This window comes from Osmerus eperlanus, chromosome 3 (assembly GCF_963692335.1).
Source record: "Osmerus eperlanus chromosome 3, fOsmEpe2.1, whole genome shotgun sequence".
Lineage (NCBI taxonomy): Eukaryota > Metazoa > Chordata > Actinopteri > Osmeriformes > Osmeridae > Osmerus > Osmerus eperlanus.
The window spans coordinates 6,100,399-6,120,125 of NC_085020.1; the positions used below are offsets into that span (position 1 = coordinate 6,100,399).

The following is a 19,727-nucleotide window of genomic DNA, read 5'->3' on the forward strand; positions in this document are numbered from 1 at the left end:
AATGTGACAGCTTGTGCTCGAGTTTGATGCCGTACCAGAGCACAAACTGGGTTGGCTGCCAAGGGTTCACTGGGGGCATAGTATGATCACCACACTTTAAAAACACAGCATGCCTACTTTAAAATGTGTGGAGCCAGTATGGGCATAGGGGATTTGTGTGGGCCCTTATTTCCCACAACAGACCAGGACAGGGTCCAAATTGGCTTCTGTACTGGGAAAAACCAGTAAACACAAGTCTGGTGCAGTGTCTGATGTTAGATGTCGAAGTTAGACAACAGTTTTCAAATAGCATCTGATAAAGTTAGATGAACGTTAGCGAACTGTCCATGTCCAGTGATAATCTGTGTGTTGTTCTTACAAGCCATCTGCAGGGGGAGGTGTTGTCTCAAAAACATTGAGGAATCCCAGGGTTACTCCGTTCACAATATATAATTTAGCTCTTCATCTGTAACCCCTTGGAGAATTTGATCCTACAGAGTTGGCTATCCACGTAACAATTTATTTTAAAGTTGTGAGCAGCAGTTCCCCTATGATAATTATCGAATATGAGTAATATCCACCAGTTTGTCGTTCTGTTTTTAATCCTGAAAATTATTTATGAAGGTCGGATGTTCTGCCTTTAAAAGCTGTTTGACAGAACACCGTGGGCTTTTTTTTTATAGGAAAGATCTCAAGCAGCTGAAGCTGGAAATTAGTTCAAAGAGTAGTGGGGAAAGTTGTAGGCTATACTAAACATTCTGGCATGGGGAGAGACAAATGGTGTGGTCCAAGAGTTATGTTCTTCCATACTTTATCACAAATGGAAATTTATATTTCTTAAAAGTATTGTTTCAACAGAAATTGATATGAAGAGCGCGAACACAAAGGCGGCGAACAATCCCGGTCCTGCATTTACTAGAGTAGTGTTTTTGAAGAGGGGAGGAAGTTGCTCTCCCTCACTCTAGTTAGTTTCCTGCGCAAAGGGAGCAGCGTTCGCTTGTGCACCATAGTACTGTAGTAAAAGATGTAAAGATGGCGGAGCTACAAATGCTTTTGGAGGAAGAAATTCCAGCGGGTCGAAGAGCTTTACTGGATAGTTTCACAAATCTCGAAAGGGTTGCTGAATACTGCGAAAGCAATTATGTTCAGGTAAGGTATACGAAAACTGTCGCGTGCGTTGCTAAGCAATAAGTTAAACAAGGACTAGCTAGATAACATTAGCTAACGGTTTTCCACGTTTTAGGTTTAGGAATACAAGCGGATACTGTCCACGTTCAATCATACTTTTATCAAGCCTGGAATAGGAGTAGATAGGTTGGGAATATTACGCCTTTCAAATGTATTTTTTATTACCATGAAATAACTTACTGTCTCGTCTCGTTAGTTTACTAGCTATTGAGAAAGAACTCGGTCATTTGCAGTGGCTCGCGAGGTTGATAACATATTTCTGAATGGAGCGTGCATTTTACATTTACATTTAGTCATTTAGCAGACGCTCTTATCCAGAGCGACTTACAGTAAGTACAGGGACATTCCCCCGAGGCAAGTAGGGTGAAGTGCCTTGCCCAAGGACACAACGTAAATTTGCATCCTATTTTAGATCTCTATAATGTCAAGACTAGCAACCGTAGCAAGCTGTAGTAGGAAAGCTAACTGATATAATTAGCTAGTTGTATCTTGCACGTAATAGCTATTTTAGCTCTAGCTAAAACGTATGAAATATGCACAATGTCAAACTTATTTCTTAAAATAAAGGCGTATGCCAGGCTATTTGCTGAGGAACGTCGTTATCATTATCTCCAGTTTTCTCATCATCTCATATGCGACTCAAACAGTGGGCCTACATTTCGTTCACAAATTACATATTTTGCAGCAAATTGATGTTCCATAAATGTATGTCTTAATTGGCACTGTAATGTGCGAATGATTCATTACCATCGGTGGGTCTTGGCTTGTATGTTATAGGCTTTACATTGACATGCGCTTCACACTGACAGCTGAGCAGTGAAGTCATTAGTGATTTGTTGCTGCCTAGTAGTGCCTACCTTTTTAATAGGCTGCATTATATAACATATTGTCCCTTGCACACTGGTAGCCCAAAAGCTTTAATAAGTGATGTGAGGTACACTGTTGAGTGCTAGGGTATGCCAGATTAATTATTCCAAGTCACTGTAGTCCATTCTGTTGTTAACTCCTGCCCACTCACAAGCTGGGCTGGATAACTGTTCTAGCCCTCGTCTGGCAGGCAAAAAAAAAAAAAAAAAATGAAGACACCTGTTACTTCCAGCTCTTCATGGCCACAGATAGAGATGGGGGAGTGGGGAAACTGGCAAAATATGTTCATGTCTTTTCTGCCAAGAAGAACTAAATCAAAGTGAATTTCTCTAACTGGTGCATACAACGGCCAGTTAGGTATGGCTTTTTGATTTGAGCGAGACAGCAGGCTGTTAATCTCTGAAAGAGACAGTTTAATACCGTGATGTAATGATTATGATGATATGGGATACTTCAAGGGCATGTTGGGACTGTAGAGAACCATGTCAGGTTACAAAAGATCAGAAGGAACGATTTCTGCAGTAGGTATTATCTATTATGCTTATTATTTTGCGGTGGCTTTCGGGCTGAGTCTGTGGAGAACATGTCTAAAAGCCAGTTGTTGATGGGAGAAAGCGTTGTTGTTGTTCCTGGTGGCCTATATTGTAATTTTTTGTTCTCAAGGCATTCTTTTGTTCAACCCCACAATTGTTTTGCTTTTTATTGATAGCCCTTGGCTCTCGATTTCATTAGAGTTGCACAGTCTTGTTCTCAAGCCTAATAGCTAAAAGCTATTTGTGATTCCTTCAGTGGCAGACTGCTGCTTTGGTTTTACAAGGTCCCCTGTGTCTCACGGCCTGCAGCTCCACGCTTCTCCCTAGACCTGCCTCAAGTTCCCCCTCGGTCTCTCTCTTAAATATTTAGATTGTCGGCTTTTAGAACTGAAACACAACTACATGATTTAGCACACTACGACATTGTTACATAGCTTTTATCTGGAAAATGAAGTTCAAGGAGTTTGTTTATCTTAGTTTATTTCAGCACTTGTGTTAGCAGTAGTATACTACTAGAGCCTATTTGCCATTCAAAGCATAGGCTATATTAACTCTTTCGCCTTGCTTTGGAATTTCTAATAAAATATGCCCTTAATCTTAGAACATCTCTCTCTATCTTACTCTCTCTCAATCACGCTCTCTCTTTTTTTCAGTGTTTAAGGTGGCACACTGTACTTTCACAAGACCACCATGTATGTATCGCAAAAACCTTCCCAATGGTAGCTATACACTACTTATTTCTACTCCTGCCTCCTGTTTTTTTGTGTGTGTGTAAGAAAGCCTGTCTTACTAGAGCATGTGTAAACACAGACGACGTACACATGACTGCTTCCCGCTCACACAGGGCCCTGCCCCTGACATTTTCCAGCTGAACACTCAGCGGGGTTTGGCTCGAGGGGTAGAGACAGGCTGAAAAAGACAGGAGGGAGGTATTATGGATGAGAGATGCGGGACAGGGTCTGGAAAGGGACTTCAAACAGGATGCAGTTGTAGACAATGACACGTTGGACAGTCAAATGTAATGAGACATAAAGAAGGGCGAGCTAGCAGAGGAGAGCTGTTCCATCTCAAAATAGAGATGGAACAGCATGAGTGTTGCAAAGGAGAAAGAATATAGTAGTTGGGACTGACAGAAGGTATTAGGTAAGTTAGGGGAGTGGCAAAGTCCCCATTACCAGCTCGGCTGAAATCACAGATCTTGTTGCTGCTCAACACAGATGGTTATGGTTATGGTTAGCCCAGAGTCCTCTCTCTCCTCCTCCCTTCCTCCCACTAGAGACTCCTTCAGGTGATTGGAAACAGCTGAATGCTGGGAAGGCAGGATGGAGTTTACTGGGGATTGAAGGGGAGAGAGTGTCCCTGCCTGCCTGCCGGGCTGTTTCTTGGGTTGAAAACCAAGAAAATGTACAATGAAGTGTAGGCCTTGCCTACATGGTGTCTACTAAAGGACGAATGTTTCAACTCTCATCACCACTATGGAAGATGAGTAACCCAGATTAGAACAGCCTTTTCCCATTGTTGGTTCAGTGTTGAACTATGGATAATGAGATGAGGTTTGGCTTCACATTAAAGGTCATTTCCTCAACTTAATTAGGCCACATCCTAGAAATGTTAGGCTATATGTTTGTCTAATGCAAAAAGCTTGTATTCAGCTGCAGTTAAAGCAGTCTTGTTTAAGGACAGTATAGATGTGGAAGGAAGGCTACAGTTAATGAACCGGTAATACAAATAAGTACAGAGAAATTGGTGATGTATTTAATCTTTAATGTTTAAATGATTGATCAGTATGTTGAGACAGGGCTGGCGTGAGGTAGGCATGGTCTGCTATTTATTTATTTTCTGTGAGAATGTAAATACTTAAGATTGAGGCTAAATTAGTCTATGAATATGTCCACATGGAGCAGAGATGCTTTTGTCATTGTCTAAGTGATTATCAGAGAGTAAACATGATGATTGATGCTGTAATTAGAGTATTTTCCAAACCTGCCAGATGAAGTTCATAATGGGCCAATGCATCACTAGCTGTCACAATGTAATGGGATTTGCTGGCCCTGGAAGATAGTGATGGCCTGTCTTGCTTGTTGAGTGGTTAATGAGTTTAAGCCATGTGCCAGAAGGACTTATCTTCTCGAAACATGTAATTTTGTGCAGATTTCACATCATTGAACCATGCTTCGAATATGAGTTTGAAAGTTGTTTGAGCCACCTTTTATACTTTGTCCAAACTCCTGTTATGGAGTAGGCCAGTCTATTACCAAGATGTTGTTGGATGTAACACAGCTGCTGTGCCACACTGTCACACAACACAATCCTTTTAAGGCAAGGTTGGCAGTTGGCATCCGTACTCTGGTCTCCGACAGGGTCCAAGCAGACAGGAGAATAAAGAACTGTTCTGTTACTCCTGTCTGCTCCAGATGACTGGTTTATAATGGACCCAGCTGGACCGGAACCAGGAACAGGCTCTCAGGAAGAATCACAGAACACATCAGGGGAGGAGTAGAGAGGGAAAGAGGGGATAAATAGAAAATGGAGAGAGATGGAAAGAGGGACAGAAGACTGAGAGAAGGGAGACAAGGAAGAGTTGAGCTAGTCTGTTGTAGGGTGTTTTAAACCAGGAATGAAGGTTCAACCTTCAGTCTCTTCCTCTGAGATTGGAGCCCACTCAGCCCCAGCCGTGTGTGTGTGTGTACGTGTACGTGTGCATGTTCTGTATCAGTCACAATCAGCCACAGAACATTTATGTTCTGTGCCGCTCCTAAATGCAGAGTGAAACCGCCAGGCGTCCATCCATGGTTGAGTGTGGTTGTCTCCACCATGATGCCCTGCCCCTCGCTGTCCCCGGGCGAAAGAAAACGGGCCTCCAACTAGGTCACGACTAATGGAGCTTCAGTCTTCTGGCACAGAGAGGCAGGCAGACAGAACGAGGGGGCGAGGGATGGATGGATGGATGGATGGAGGGGAGGTAGGGAAAGGAGAAAAGAGAGGGATGGATCAGGAGAGTTGAGAAAAAGGAAGATGCGAAAGGGAGGAGTGTGAGTAAGGGAGAAACGGAGAGGGAGGGAGGAGAGGAGGGGGAGGGGAGCTACAGTGCTGGAACATTGTGCTGTCAGTATTTGTAACAGTCGTCCTGAACCATTTGAAACCTCCACGCCGCCTGCAGCCTTCACACACTACAAAGCGGTGGACCCCACCCCCCCCCGATGTTACATTGTGAATGTATTTAATGCAAATCCTCATTTCCTCTTCTCTCCTCTCCCTAGCTACAGCTTGGTGTTACGTAATGTGATGTAAAAGGTGGTGATCAGGCAGCAAGATCATTTTCTGTTCCTGACTAGCCAGATCCCCCCCCCCTCCCCCCCCCCTTTCCAAGCCCCAACACCGTAACCTGTGTTAATCCAGCATGGAATCCAATCATTGTTCTTAGATTGCTTATCCACCCAGACTCTGTGTGACCATGTCCGTGTCTCAGGTTGATAACCATTCGTAGCAATTTTCTACAGCGCAACCTAAGCCTATAGCCTAACCTAATTCCAAAAAGACACAATCACATGGACAAATGAAGCTGTTGCTGTATTTATAGGACGTGCTGCTTCCTTGCAGTTTCAAGTCTCCATTCTGTGGACATAGCCCTTTTCTCATTAACCAGCAGAGGATTGGCTGACTATTCAGGAACATATTGATCCACAGTGAGAACTGATGGGTTTTTGGCCGGAGTGATGCTCTTGTCATGCCACAGCTGTGAGGGTTGTCGCAAGGGTGGGTCTCATCTCAGCTGTCCCATTCCACTGATAGATGGCTGAGGGGACAGAAAGCTGCTTGCTAAGCTACCCATCATCACACAGCAGGGGTGATGCAGGGTGGGGGAGCAGAAGAGAGAAGCAGACCTTGTCCCCTCAAAACCCTCTGCAAGGCTTTCTTATTGTGCTTAAAGGCCCGGTTTGGAATGATGTCATTTGACAGATGTTTTTATCCAAAGTGATGTACAGGGGGAGATTTGAACTTAAGACCTCTTGATCTGCAGTGAAATACTCCACCACTGAGCTAGGAATATCCATCCCTATTTCCCTCCCAGCTCCCTCCTGGTCTGTTCTCCCGTCCTCCATCTGAATCAGCAGGACAGATGTCGTCATTGTTGGACTGTTGTGAGGAAGGAAGAGGGGGGGAGTCCAGGATTGTAGTGATTTGATGCAGCAAGCAGACACACATTGCTGTCACTGTATTTGTGTTTTCCTCTCTTTTCCCCCCTTTGGTGATGGGTGGGGGTGGTGGGTGTAGGGGGGTGGTTGTATTCACGCTGACCTACATGCCTGCCTGCTTGCCCCAGTTCAGACACATTCACTTCCACTGATGCTTGGCCTCATCCTGATGTAGAAGCTATGTTTAGCTGTGTGTGTGTCTGTATGTGTGTGTCTGTGTGTGTGTGTGTGTGTGCGCGCGTGTATGTGCCTGTGTGTATGTGTGGTGTCAGTCCCCCCGGTCCTGCCCAGGGACAAAGCAGTTGATTGAACCTAGCCGGCCTCTCTTCAGTGTGCGCGTGCGTGTGTGTGTGTGCGTATGGTCATGTGATCTGTGCTCTACAATGCTGCTTCAGTAGAAGTGCTGAGTCTATAACATTCCACCTCCCAGGAGGCAACAGGCTCCCTACTCATCCAGCCTGCCCCATTCACTACCTCGTTCACTCTGCCCTGTGTGTGCATGTCTCTGAGCTTGTGTGTGTGTGTGTTATCTGTCCCTCTCACTATGAATAGTTAATCATGTCTCTGTAATCGTCACAATGTTGTTTTAGTGCATGGCGACTGGCCCCTTATTCACCTCATGACACAAGAACAGCTGGATTCATCAAAACCGCATAATGAACGATGATAGTTTCCAGTCACACTAAATCCAGAGACAACCCAGACTATGCTCTTAGTTAGTTAAATGAGGTTTAAAACACAGAGCTTCTACAGTACTGCAGGCTGCATGGTGGAGCTGCAGACCCACAAACAGATCAGTTAGGATAGCCGTGGTGCGCTGACGACGTGTGACCGAGCATAGAAAAGACACCGAGGCCGATGGAACCACTTCATCCATCACTGCTTTGTAACAATGAGAGGGGAGGCAGGCACGAACAGTCATCACTGAACCAGCAGCTGCCCTTGGATGAACTCTCTGGTGATCTCCCTGGCCCCTCCTCCTCTCCCTGCAGTGTCCAGACAAGCAGCGTGCCCTGGAGGAGACCAAGAACTACACCACCCAGTCTCTGGCCAGCGTGGCCTACCTGATCAACACTCTAGCCAACAATGTGCTCCAGATGCTGGACATCCAGGCCTCGCAGCTGCGACGCATGGAGTCCTCCATCAACCACATCTCGCAGGTAGGAGCATGGCGAGTAACACACACACACACACACATATACCTAACATAATGGGGTTCACTCATGTTCCAATTGAATGCGCTCAACACCCGTCATATCATTTATTTCTCTGAATCTCTTTCTCCCACTTTCAGACGGTTGATATTCATAAAGAGAAGGTGGCGAGAAGGGAGATTGGTATCCTGACGACCAATAAGAACACTGCCCGCACCCACAAAATCATTGCGCCAGCCAATCCGGAGAGACCAGTGCGCTACATACGCAAGCCTATTGACTACAATGTTCTGGACGACACCGGCCATGGAGTCAAGGTAGGCTGAGGAAAGGAGAAGCACACCGTTTAGCTGTTCGTTCTTGAAGCGTGTTTTAACAATGAATCGTGGTTCTGTGTTGTGTACGGCATGCTTAGAGCACTATAAACTTTTTCTTTCCCTTCTATTTGTTTTCTCTGCTCTTCCAATGGGTGATGGTTGGCATGACTCAAATCACTAACTTCTCAATGCTCTCTCTCTCTCCTCTCTTTTTCTCCTGCTTTCGATCATGTATATAGTGGTTACTAAGGTTCAAGGTAAGGACGCGCCATAGGGCCCTTTTTGAACATCCAACATGCACAGACAAACACACAGTGGCTCTCCATACATGGGCAACTGCTGTGGAGACGACCTGTCACTGAGAATGTGTGTCACGTGTGTGTCCTGATTTATAACCCTAAGCTATAAGTGTGTGTGTGTGTGTATTGTGGTTGTGTTGTGATTGACACGTCCTCGTCTCTCCTGCAGGTCAGCAGTCAGAACATGAAGATGGGCGGGGCTCTCCCCCGCACCACGCCTCCCACTCAGAAGCCCCCCAGCCCCCCTATGGCGGGCAAGGGCACCTTAGGGTATGTGAGAACTCACACACACACACACACGCGCACACACGTGCACACACAACATGATCTAATCTATTTGTTAGGCTGTGCTATTGTCTGTATGTCAGTTGTCGATACATGTACATGTTTTCATTGATTTGGATGAACTGTTTGCAGGGTAATGCTGCTGCCATGTCTCTGTGAATGTCCATGACGACATGACAAGTGAATGTATTTGGGACTCGACGTGAATTCCTTGCAGGGTTAGCATGACGTCATCTCTGAGAGCTTCTGCTTGTCTAATCTAGGTCACTTCTGTCTCCAGATGCTCTTGCTGTGATATTATGTTGTCTCTGTGTGTCTGCTGGGGGCAAGAAGTTGTAGTAAGGTGTCAGTGGTTACAGTTACGATAGGGAAGTGACAGTTTTCATCTGAGCTGTTTTCTCTTATCAGTGACAACTCAATTGAGGCTAAGCAACCATTGGGATTCAACGGTACTTAATTTAAAAAGTGCTTTCGTCCCTCAAGGGGAATCGGAATGACTAGTGTTTTATCTGATCTCTCCGGCTACCAGGATTTACTTTCATCATCATCCAGTTATCTCTATTTTAGTCACACCTCTTCTATGTGACTGTTTACAGGACTCACTATAACACGCACACACACACAGTAGCCAGATGGCTCGCAGGGTGACTGTTCCTGGATGCTTCCTGTCCAGTGTGTTTGGAGCCAGCTGGCCACCTCTCCCTCCCCATTGGCTGCCTCTCTCTTCCTGCTCCCTGCTTCCACAGGCATGCTGGGAACACAGTGGAGCATCCTGGCTCTGACCATGGAGCACACAGCCTTACTCCACCTGGACGAGCAAGGCCAGAACTGTCCTGCTGGGCATGAGCTCTCCACTCACATCATAACTACTTCTTTTCTTATACGATCCCATAAATAGTTTTTTTTTCCCTTTCTCTTCCAAACAGGTGACCAACAGGATTTGACATTACTGCTGTTTTATTGTGTGGTTATTTTAGTTGACAATCCTTCACCTTCCATCCTCCCCCAAATCCAGCTGTTGTTAGTATGGTTGATGAGTTGTCACCGGTTCATAGGGAGAACAGAACAGTCCACCGATGAGCTACCGAGCAAATGATCACTCTTGAGCCAACATCATCAGCTGTGTCTTCCCCCATTCGGGTCCAAAAGGCCGTTCCACACCAGCCATGTCCATCTCTTCATCTGTCTTCTCTGGGTGTTAAACTTCCTTCCTGCCCCTTCCAGGAGACACTCCCCCTACAGGACGCTGGAGCCAGTGCGCCCGCCCGTCGTCCCTAACGACTACGTTCCCAGCCCCACACGCAACATGGCTGTCGCCCAGCAACCCAGCCCCGCACGCACGGCCACCCTTAACCAGAGGACTCGCACGTACAGGTACCGCTACTCGCCCTGCTCCCACCCCCCCTCGCCGCCTCACCAAACCAATCGCAGATTCAGGTACCCAGGATGCATTGGGGGCCTTCGTATGGCCATGACAGAATGGAAACTGAAAGAAGCAAGGAAGATCTGAAGAGTGGGGGTGTTGCTCAACACTGTCAGACTGGAATCACTTTTTCCGCCATCCCCCCCCCCCCCCCATCCCCCCTGCTGATTTGCCTCCCCCTGGTCTCTGGCTTGAGAAGTAAGAGGGACCGCTGTCATCGAGACTCGTCTTTTTCTTCCCTCGTTCTTGTGAAGCTGTGCCCTGAATGACTGCAGAGTTTTATATAACTGATCCGTGGCCCCCCCCCCTCCTCTCGTCTGTTGGAGTCTCCTGTCCTCAGCTCTGTCCAGAAGGGAGGAGTCGTCCTGCCACAAGCTTGGAGATCTGACAGAAGGAACGTGCTGATTGGCTTATTAGTCTGCTCTCATGTTTCGTACCATCCACATGGTCTGGAGATCTGGAATGTTCCATGTGAGCTTTGAGCCAGAGGAAAGCAGGCAGTGCCATAGAACACACACACCCCCATCTGCCTGGCAATGAGCAGTGACTCATCTCTGAACAGAGATCAACTAGATGACAGAATTGAAGAGGGAAGTCACAGACGACCAGAAGTTTTAACTGGGAATACTACAAAGTATTTTCTGAAGAATCAGGAACATTTTCAAACGCAGAAAGCACAAATGGAGGTTGACTGGGTTTGACTGATGATGAAGCTACAATGTGCGCCAGAGTGAAACGCAAAAGCTTCTGTCCAAGAGCGACGTTCCCCATCTATTAAAGCCCATGAAGTATTTATAGTAGAAAGTCTGTTTAATCTGCCTTTATAGTCGCTCCTCTTTCATAGCAGTAAATACGCATCCTTTCTTTTCTCGCCTCACCCCTCTTTCCAAAATACCCATTTTGTATTATATTTTCTGTTTGGTATTTTATTTCTGTCTAATTGATCCTGCTTTTTCGTTCAGCTTGGCATCGCCGCTCTCTCTCTCTCTCTTTTGCTTTTCTGAAGACTCATGCTCTTTCTCCTCAGCGGTAACCTCCATCTTCGCCGCATCGACTAACAAATGCTCTCTCACTCTTTTATTATTTGATTTTTTTAATCCTTCACTCTCTTAGAATTCGCTCGTGTGTCAGCACTCGAGAGGGCTTTCTCATTTCTTGGGTATGATGAATGACATAGATTTTAATCAACAAAGCAGCCAGTGGGTACTGTAGAGACCGCGTGATAGGCACTTGGAGTGCCTGGGATTCCGTGTCGCGGGTCACATCTTCACAAGATTTACTACCTTACCTCTGTCACAATAGATGGGCCATTGATGTTAACATGCACGGTGCGTTCCTATATTCTCTGTATGGGAATCCTAATGGGTTTCTACTTTGAAGAGCTGTCTCCAGCGTCTGTGTGAATGTGTGAGGAATGAGAAAGCTCTCAGAGAACCTACTGACCTAATCAATCACCCATAGGGGTTCTGGAACCCTCCTCAGCTATTGCCTTCCAGTCATTGCCTTTTTTTTCTCTATTCTAGAACACTCCGCTGCTCTATGCTGTCTGTCTGCTATCTCTTCACTCGATCATTTACTGATGTTATTGCTCCAGAACCTTCTAGAGCTACCTCTCCTCAGTCATACCTTTTCGTTGTCATTGCTCTAGAACCTTCTGTCTCTGTCTCTCTGTCTCTGTGTGTCCATAGCTGGCTTGTTTCTAACTCAGCAGAGCAGAGAGACAGGATGTGTAGTGTTGTTGTGCGTCTCACTCTGGTACGTGTTCCCATGTCTCTCCTAGTCTGTGTCTCACTAGTGTGTTAGTGTTTTCTGTGACACGTGTCTTGTGTCAGTGTGGGTCCAACAGTGGAGCTAGTGCTTACTGTTTGTGTGTGTGCGTGTGTGTGTGTGCGTGTGCGCGTGTGTGTGTGTGTGCGCGTGTGTGCGTGTGTGTCAGCAGTGGAAGCAGTGGGGGCAGCCACCCCAGCAGCAGTCGAAGCAGCAGTCGAGAGAACAGCGGGAGTGGCAGCGTGGGGGTGCCCATCGCCGTGCCGACGCCCTCCCCACCCGGAGCCTTCCCAGGTACACACACCCAGACGTCCCTCTGGTCACCCAGCAACAACGCTTCACTGGGCTGCACCAACGCGCCTAACAGGAATGCTAACCAATTAACATAATTCCCTTTGAAATATTGGTCATTTGTTATAGAAGTATTACTTTTTTATCTATCTATCTTAGTATTTATTTTATATATAAAAAAACTATTACACAGGGATACGTGTCTACTTGAGCTTTCATAGCAGTGCCTTCTCAATAAACTAGGCATGTTTAGACTAAAGATCCTCAGGGTTTAATAAATGGTTAAAAGTTGTCATTAGTGTGGAGTGAGTAGCTTCACAGACTCCGCCTCCCTCCCCCCCCTCCCTCCAGCTCTGCTGACCTCTGCAACACAGACAGCCTCTACCCCCTCCCCCCCCCCTCAGCCAAACCCAAACATCTGTGTGCCGTTCTGACGTGCTGGTGTCCTCTGTCTCCCCCTGCCCTGTCCTCTCCCCTTGTTGCCTCCCGTCTTCTTAAGCCTCTACTTCCGGGGTCACAGGCACCTCTGCTACGCCACCTAACTCCGCACCACCCTCCTCCTCCTCCTCCTCGTCCTCCAGCACTGCCGCCGCAACCCCCGCCCAACCTAACTCCCCACCCGCAGCACCCGACCCCTCTCCCCCCACTAACCCCGTCCTTGCATCCGAGGGTCAGTCGGCTGAGTCTGAGGCCCCCCCTTCCTCCCAGCCCCCCCTCTGTGCGGCCACTGCTGCAACCTCCACCACCACCCTTGTGCCAGGTGAGTGTGCCCCCCCCCCCTCACCCCCTTCCCAGCATCACCCGCCCCACCTCGTCCTCGCCCACTCCCATCACCCGCCTGGAAGAATGCAACGTTCCAGAAGGAGAGTCAGCCATTAGCATTTCTGTCTGCAGCATTGTGAGCGTGAGCCCCCTCATTCTGTTTCCATGGGTTACACCCTCCCACTGACAGCCCAAGTCCACACTCCTGCCTTCACACCTCATCAGGCTCATTTCATCTTGCATGTTCCTGGTGCTTTGAAGCACTCTTGTATTTCACCCAAGCTCATTTAGATAAGTTGAAACAGGTGCCTACAAATCCCAGAATGCAAGAGGAAGAAACTAAGGGCCGTTGGGGAGGATTAAATACAGTTTTTTGCCAGATTGTATAAATGTATCAAGTTTACAGTGTGCATATTCCAGATATGGTACCTCTTAAAAAAATATTAAGAAAAGAGAACTGCATCAATTGAGAACAGGTACTGTTTAACTGCTGTTATGTGTTTCCAAGATGGTTGATTCCCTCTTTGTCCTCTAGGTGGCATGGTTCCCCAGTTCTACAGTATGAACCGACCTGTCCCCAGACAGACCTCTCCCCCAGTGGGGGGGTCTCTGCCCTATCGTCGGCCCCCCTCAGTGACAGGCCAGCCCATCCTCCCTCAGAGCCAGAGCCAGGTCCAGAGCCCCAGCCAGCCCAACGGAGGGCCTTACTACAACCAGAGCCCAGGTAACTCTCCCACCATTATGACACTGCAAGACTACAAGTCCCATGAGTCATTCACATGCCGCGCCTACAGCTAGGCCGCCCAGCCCTCTCTTGTGGGGGATAGGCCCCCGGACCTTCTCTGTTCCTCCTCACCACTAGGATCTCTGCAGACATGTAGATGTGCTGGGTGATATAGACTTACTTCTCCATCCTCGGCATCAGTCTGCCTGCACACTAACCGTCTCCTCTTCTTGACCTCACCTCACCTCCATTTCCTTCTCCTTCCACAAAACGATTCATCTGTCTGTCTTCCTTTTTTCTACTTCCTTCTCCTTGGTCCCTGTTCCACCCTCTCTCTCTGCTCCACCCCTGCTTATGTGGCCCAGGCTCGGTGGCTCCCCCTCCCCCCTCCATCCTGCAGATCACCCCCCAGCTCCCTCTGATGGGCTTCGTGGCTCGGGTTCAGGAGACCAGTAAGTGGCTTTCAGCCTTCCCATAGCTAACAGCCCGCCCCTCTGCCGCCATGCACAGACAACCTCTCACCTTCTGGTCCTCCCCCAGTGATGAGTGAGGTGTGCTGTCTTAACACCACTGCTGATGTGATATGGCACGAGGAGTCGTTTTTTTTCTCTCCCAAACACGACTCATTGAAGAGAGTGTGAGTGTGTGTGTGTGTGTGTGTGTGTGTGTGTGGGTGGGTGGGAGAGAGTCCATGTGTGCATGTGATGGTGTCTTTTGGAGTTCCCAGCATGGGGACTTGAATACTGCATGTCCCTGCCATCCACGGGAGACAAAGCACGTTCCTTTTCTAGTGTTCGTTTTTAGATGGGTGTGTATGTCTTCCGGTGTGTGTGTGTGTGTGTGTGTGTGTGTGTGTGTGTGTGTGTGTGTGCGTGCGTTCTAATGTCCCCCTCCTCCCCCAGTCTCCGACGTGCCCCCCCCGCCCCCCCCAGCCGAGGAGCCGGTGTTTGAGGAGGTGGAGCCTCTGCCCCCTCCAGAGGGCTACGAGGAGGAGGAGTCAGCCGTGGTGGAGTACAGCGACCCCTACGCTGAGGAGGACCCCCCCTGGGCCCCACGCACCTACCTGGAGAAAGGTACACACACACACACACACCTACCTGGAGAAAGGTACACACACACACGCACCTACCTGGAGAAAGGTACACACACACACACACACACACACACCTACCTGGAGAAAGGTACACACACACACGCACCTACCTGGAGAAAGGTACACACACACACACCTACCTGGAGAAAGGTACACACACACACACACCTACCTGGAGAAAGGTACACACACACACACACCTACCTGGAGAAAGGTACACACACACACACCTACCTGGAGAAAGGTACACACACACACACACCTACCTGGAGAAAGGTACACACACACACACCTACCTGGAGAAAGGTACACACACACACACACCTACCTGGAGAAAGGTACACACACACACACCTACCTGGAGAAAGGTACACACACACACACACCTACCTGGAGAAAGGTACACACACACACACCTACCTGGAGAAAGGTACACACACACACACCTACCTGGAGAAAGGTACACACACACACACACCTACCTGGAGAAAGGTACACACACACACACCTACCTGGAGAAAGGTACACACCTACACACCTACCTGGAGAAAGATACATACACACACACACACACACACACACACACACACACACCTACCTGGAGAAAGGTACACACACACACACACCTACCTGGAGAAAGGTACACACACACACACCTACCTGGAGAAAGGTACACACACACACACACCTACCTGGTGAAAGGTACACGCATACACACCTACCTGGAGAAAGATACACACACACACACCCCCAGTCCCTCTCTATGTCTTAGCTCTACCATTGTCCATTTCTCTCATTCCCGTTCAGAGTGTGAAGGGATTCTTGTAGCGAGTCAAGATATCTGCTGTCAGATCAATGTCGGCCTCAATCTCTTTATTTGATCTCCTATTCCTCCACGGTCTTTTTGCCTCAGATAAAGCACTCTCAGATCTGTGGTTATGTGCCTCTCCTTGCGGCGATAATCTCTGCCTACACACAGATTAGCCACGTATGACAGTAATGAGCACCTGCGCCCCCTCTAGTGGTGGCCATCTACGACTACGCCCGGGACAAGGAGGACGAGCTGTCCTTCCAGGAGGGCGCCATCATCTACGTGATCAAGAAGAACGACGACGGCTGGTACGAGGGCACGATGAACAACACCACCGGCCTGTTCCCTGGCAACTACGTCGAGTCCATCATGCACTACGCAGAGTGAAGCCCCGCCCCTGTCTCCCCCCAGGCCCCTCCCACAGCCTTGTGGCGTGGTGGACGGACTTGGCGTCAGTGGGATTGATGTGAATCGTGTACATGCATGGGGGAGGGGGGAAGGGTGTTCAGAGAGATGAGGGGATGGAAGAGGAAGAACGCTGCAGAAGGACTCTTGAATTGGTGGGGGACAACAAGAGGAGAAGAAGAGACAAGACCCTGTTGCTGTGGTTTCCTGTCGCCACTGAAGGAGACATGGTACAGAACTACACTATTAAAAGTCAAAAAACGTGTCCAAAAAACGACAATAACAATCATTTGTGTGAGAGCAGATGACGGACCCGGTTGTAGCGCTGTATTTCCTGTGTTGTGAGCGTGCTGCTGACGGCTCGTGCCGATGGTCCTCCTGTCCTGAGAAAAGCTGGTCTCTCTGGTCACACCTTCAACTGTTCTTTTCTTTGATTGTGGCCTGAAGTCATGTGGGGAGGGGAGGGCTCCTCAGAGCCCTGTGCTGTTGGTTTCTCGTTCTTTAGGACAGACACTACGATTACCAACACACTACGGCACGGTGTCTGCAGTAGCCTTCCCGCTGTCTACCAACCGGCAGCAGTTCAGCCCAAAAGTATTGAACTGTTCAGGTTATACGACTCTTAACCATTTCTTTTTGTACATTTTTTGGTATGTATCTTTTTCTTTTCTCGCTGGCTCTGAATATTCTGTACTAGTGGACCTAACCAGATTGCCTAGTGGACTATGAAGATGTTGTGTACTGTATGTATGTGCTTCTTTGACTGCATGCTTGCTAAAATAGACCTACCGGTTTCTTTCTTTTTTGTTGCTTTGATTTCACCAACTTGCTTTACTAAACGTTTTGCCATCTAGAAGATAATGTTTTTATAAGTGGTTATCGGTTGTTATATCCTTTAATACATAGTTTCAGTCAAACTCTCAGATGGTGTTGGATATTTTGTGCCATATTGCGATGTTGTATACGTGTGTGGGTGTGATTGTATGTGTGTGTGATTTACAAAACTGACCAACCATACCTTGGTTCAGTCCATGGTTTCACTTGTGGTTCCCTCACTAAAGGGAATGGGGACCTACAAAGCAGTATTTGATCCTTTTTTAAGAAGCATTCAAATATATAACATGAATAGAACTCACTTGCATTACAGATTTGACTGGGAAGTTGTTTGTCTTAATGCCATATTGCAAGAATTGTTTGACATTAGGTCACTACAGCAATAAAACTGAACTCAGTTTTGTTTTGGCAATAATACCTGGTAGAATGTGATGTCATCAGAAACTTACTTTTGTAAGCTATTGAGTAACAAAAGCACACTGTTTTTAGAGTGAAGTGAATGTGAGATGAGAAACCAAGAAAACACTAACTGAAAACTATATTTGTGTTAATCCGAATACGTGTATATTTGAAGGACTGTATTGCTATGACAGTGTTATATTTTGGGAAAACTTTAATCAACCCCGAAAAAGAGCAGCTTGACAACTCTGAAGGATCTGATGATGAAACCTACACAGGTCTACTGGGCTCCTCAAAGACGGCATCCATACAACCAGGTTCTGTTTTTGTGTTTGAGTTTGGGTGACACATGCTTTGACAGGGGATTTCCAGAACATACTGTGTCTGTCAAAATGATATGAAAAACAATAAAATGGGAACTATTGATACTTGATATTTTAAAAACCTGTACGTTTCTGTGATCTGATCATTTCTGAGTTCTTATCATCTTTGATAACTAGTATCCACAAGAAGGCATTGAACACGTGCTGGATATGCTGTTTTATTATAGCAGACTACGATCAATGGTGTCAGTCCTGTATGACTAAAATGTCGAGTTGGAGTTGTAGAGGTCCGTTAGTCCAAGGAGGACAAAAGGAACTCGACCTGAATCTCCAGGTTCCCCAGAACTTCCCCAGAGAGATTCTGGGAGCAGCCATATAAATGGTCCTCAAAATCAAAGATGGCGTCCATCCATGACTGCATCTGGCCCTGAGACAACACATTGAGACAACAACATTTAGTATTATAATTCTACAAGGACACGAACAGTTAACTCTATCCAGGTAGAGCGCGTGAATGGGGAAGATAGGGACTGCACCTTGATTCTCAACAGAAAATGTTCGGCGCTCTGGCTCCAGCTCTGTCCTGGTGGTTGGATGGACAAAATGACCCCAAACAGGAGCTGGAGGAATCCATTGGGCCGCTGGGGTAGTAGAGAGACATGAGAGATGAGACAGAGTGAACATACAGATAGGACTACAGCATTGTGGGTTAGACCAGCCAATAAGTTTACACTTTTAGGTTTGTGTCACTTGCCGGGGCAGCATGGACAGCCTTGCCCTCCAAAAGGCCTAGCAGGACCAATTCGAAAAACAAATCCAGGAAATTGATCTGGGTGATCTAAAATCAAATAAGTACATATTTTAAAGAACAAAGTAACACCAGATGACAAGGATATCATAACCTTACATAAGAACCTAATTCATTTCTATGGCATCACTATCTGATCTGATGTCTTGCTACACCTACTCCTGCTTTGTCAATTTCCTCCTCTATTGCCTGTCGGTTTCCTGGCTCGTTTACAAAGGAGACCAGGCGATCATAGGCCTGCTGGAACTCCCTCACATCCTCAAAACAGAAACGTCATAAAACTCAAGCCTCAAACATCCTATTGACTACAAAATGCTGTAACACTCATTACCCTGTCTCTTTCCCTCTCAGTATTGTGATTTCTGTAGTTACCTGGTCATTGAGCTCAGCCAGTCCACTCAGAACCATCCGCCCAGCATGGCTGATGAAGTTCAGGGACTGGTTGGTATTGGTCGAATCCTGGGAAAATATAGGAAAATCATCGGTACACTGTATGTACACAAAGTAAAATGCAACGACTCATGACAAATACTGCTTCTCTTTACCTCAAAGGCCTCACGAAGGGCAGCCAGTTTACCCTCAAAGTCATTTATCCCCTTATAGGCAAAATAGCTCCTGTATCAAGAACATTTGATATAGTGAGGTGTGCTGAAGTAACCTTTTGTTTAATTATGTACACAGCAGAGTAGCAGTGCTATTTTCAACTGGTGTTCCTACAGTACTTACTGCATCAGGGGGACTTGGACTTTAGGTTCCTCCACATCCTCCTCCTCAAAATCCTACAACACAAAAGCAACATTGGTCTCAATCTCAAGGCGCTTTTCACTCACTGGCGAGTGAGATCATTGGCAGAGGTATAAGGAGATGGAAGTGTGGAGATATTTACCTCCTCAAAAGGGGGTGAAGTAGGAGAGGCGTGAGGAGAACAAGGAGGAGGGTCTGGGAAGGTGGACTCTGTGTTGGAGCATGACCAATTTGTTGTCTGAGTCTCACCCCCTGCCTCCACAAAACCCTCAAACGTGGTCATCACGTCCACCTCCTGTGATTAGAAAAAACAGAACATCTTTAGATGTTTGGTAGACCATGCTACAGTGATGACTGTCAACTAAATGTAATGTTTCATCAAGGAAAGTGTGGTGCACCTGGCCATCCTCAAAGTACAAGAACTCCTTCCTTGTATTTATATAGTGGGACATGACGTGGCTCGTCTGTCTACCACCAAGAAGCTAGGGAGGACAAAACAGAACTCATCATTCATAACTAACTGAC

The 19,727-nt window shown here is 47.1% G+C and overlaps 1 protein-coding gene across 18 annotated transcripts; it reads left to right on the top strand.

Annotated features, from left to right (window-relative positions):
- The first annotated feature begins 479 nt into the window (after positions 1 to 479).
- On the top strand, positions 480 to 17,760 carry abi2a (abl-interactor 2a). 18 transcript variants are annotated; one of them, XM_062456789.1, is made up of 12 exons: positions 480 to 1,128; positions 7,756 to 7,923; positions 8,058 to 8,234; positions 8,474 to 8,491; positions 8,703 to 8,803; positions 10,043 to 10,192; positions 12,181 to 12,302; positions 12,799 to 13,059; positions 13,597 to 13,785; positions 14,151 to 14,237; positions 14,688 to 14,858; positions 15,901 to 17,760. In XM_062456789.1, the coding sequence occupies exons 1-12, from the start codon at positions 1,012 to 1,014 to the stop codon at positions 16,074 to 16,076; spliced, it is 1,737 nt and encodes a 578-aa protein (XP_062312773.1). In that variant the 5' UTR covers positions 480 to 1,011; the 3' UTR covers positions 16,077 to 17,760. The 18 variants fall into 18 exon arrangements, with proteins under 18 accessions (XP_062312773.1, XP_062312777.1, XP_062312772.1 ...); XM_062456788.1 differs by having other exon boundaries at positions 481 to 1,128; positions 12,178 to 12,302; XM_062456793.1 differs by lacking the exon at positions 10,043 to 10,192.
- Positions 17,761 to 19,727: the final 1,967 nt, after the last annotated feature.

What these genes read in the sequence shown, in the direction of transcription:
- abi2a (XM_062456788.1), top strand. Translation starts at nt 1,012, where the DNA reads ATGGCGGAGCTACAAATGCTTTTGGAGGAAGAAATTCCAGCGGGTCGA. An exon ending in CACCACCACCCTTGTGCCAG is followed by an intron (nt 13,060 to 13,596) that starts GTGAGTGTGCCC and finishes TTTGTCCTCTAG; the next exon opens with GTGGCATGGTTCCCCAGTTC. An exon ending in TTACTACAACCAGAGCCCAG is followed by an intron (nt 13,786 to 14,150) that starts GTAACTCTCCCA and finishes TATGTGGCCCAG; the next exon opens with GCTCGGTGGCTCCCCCTCCC.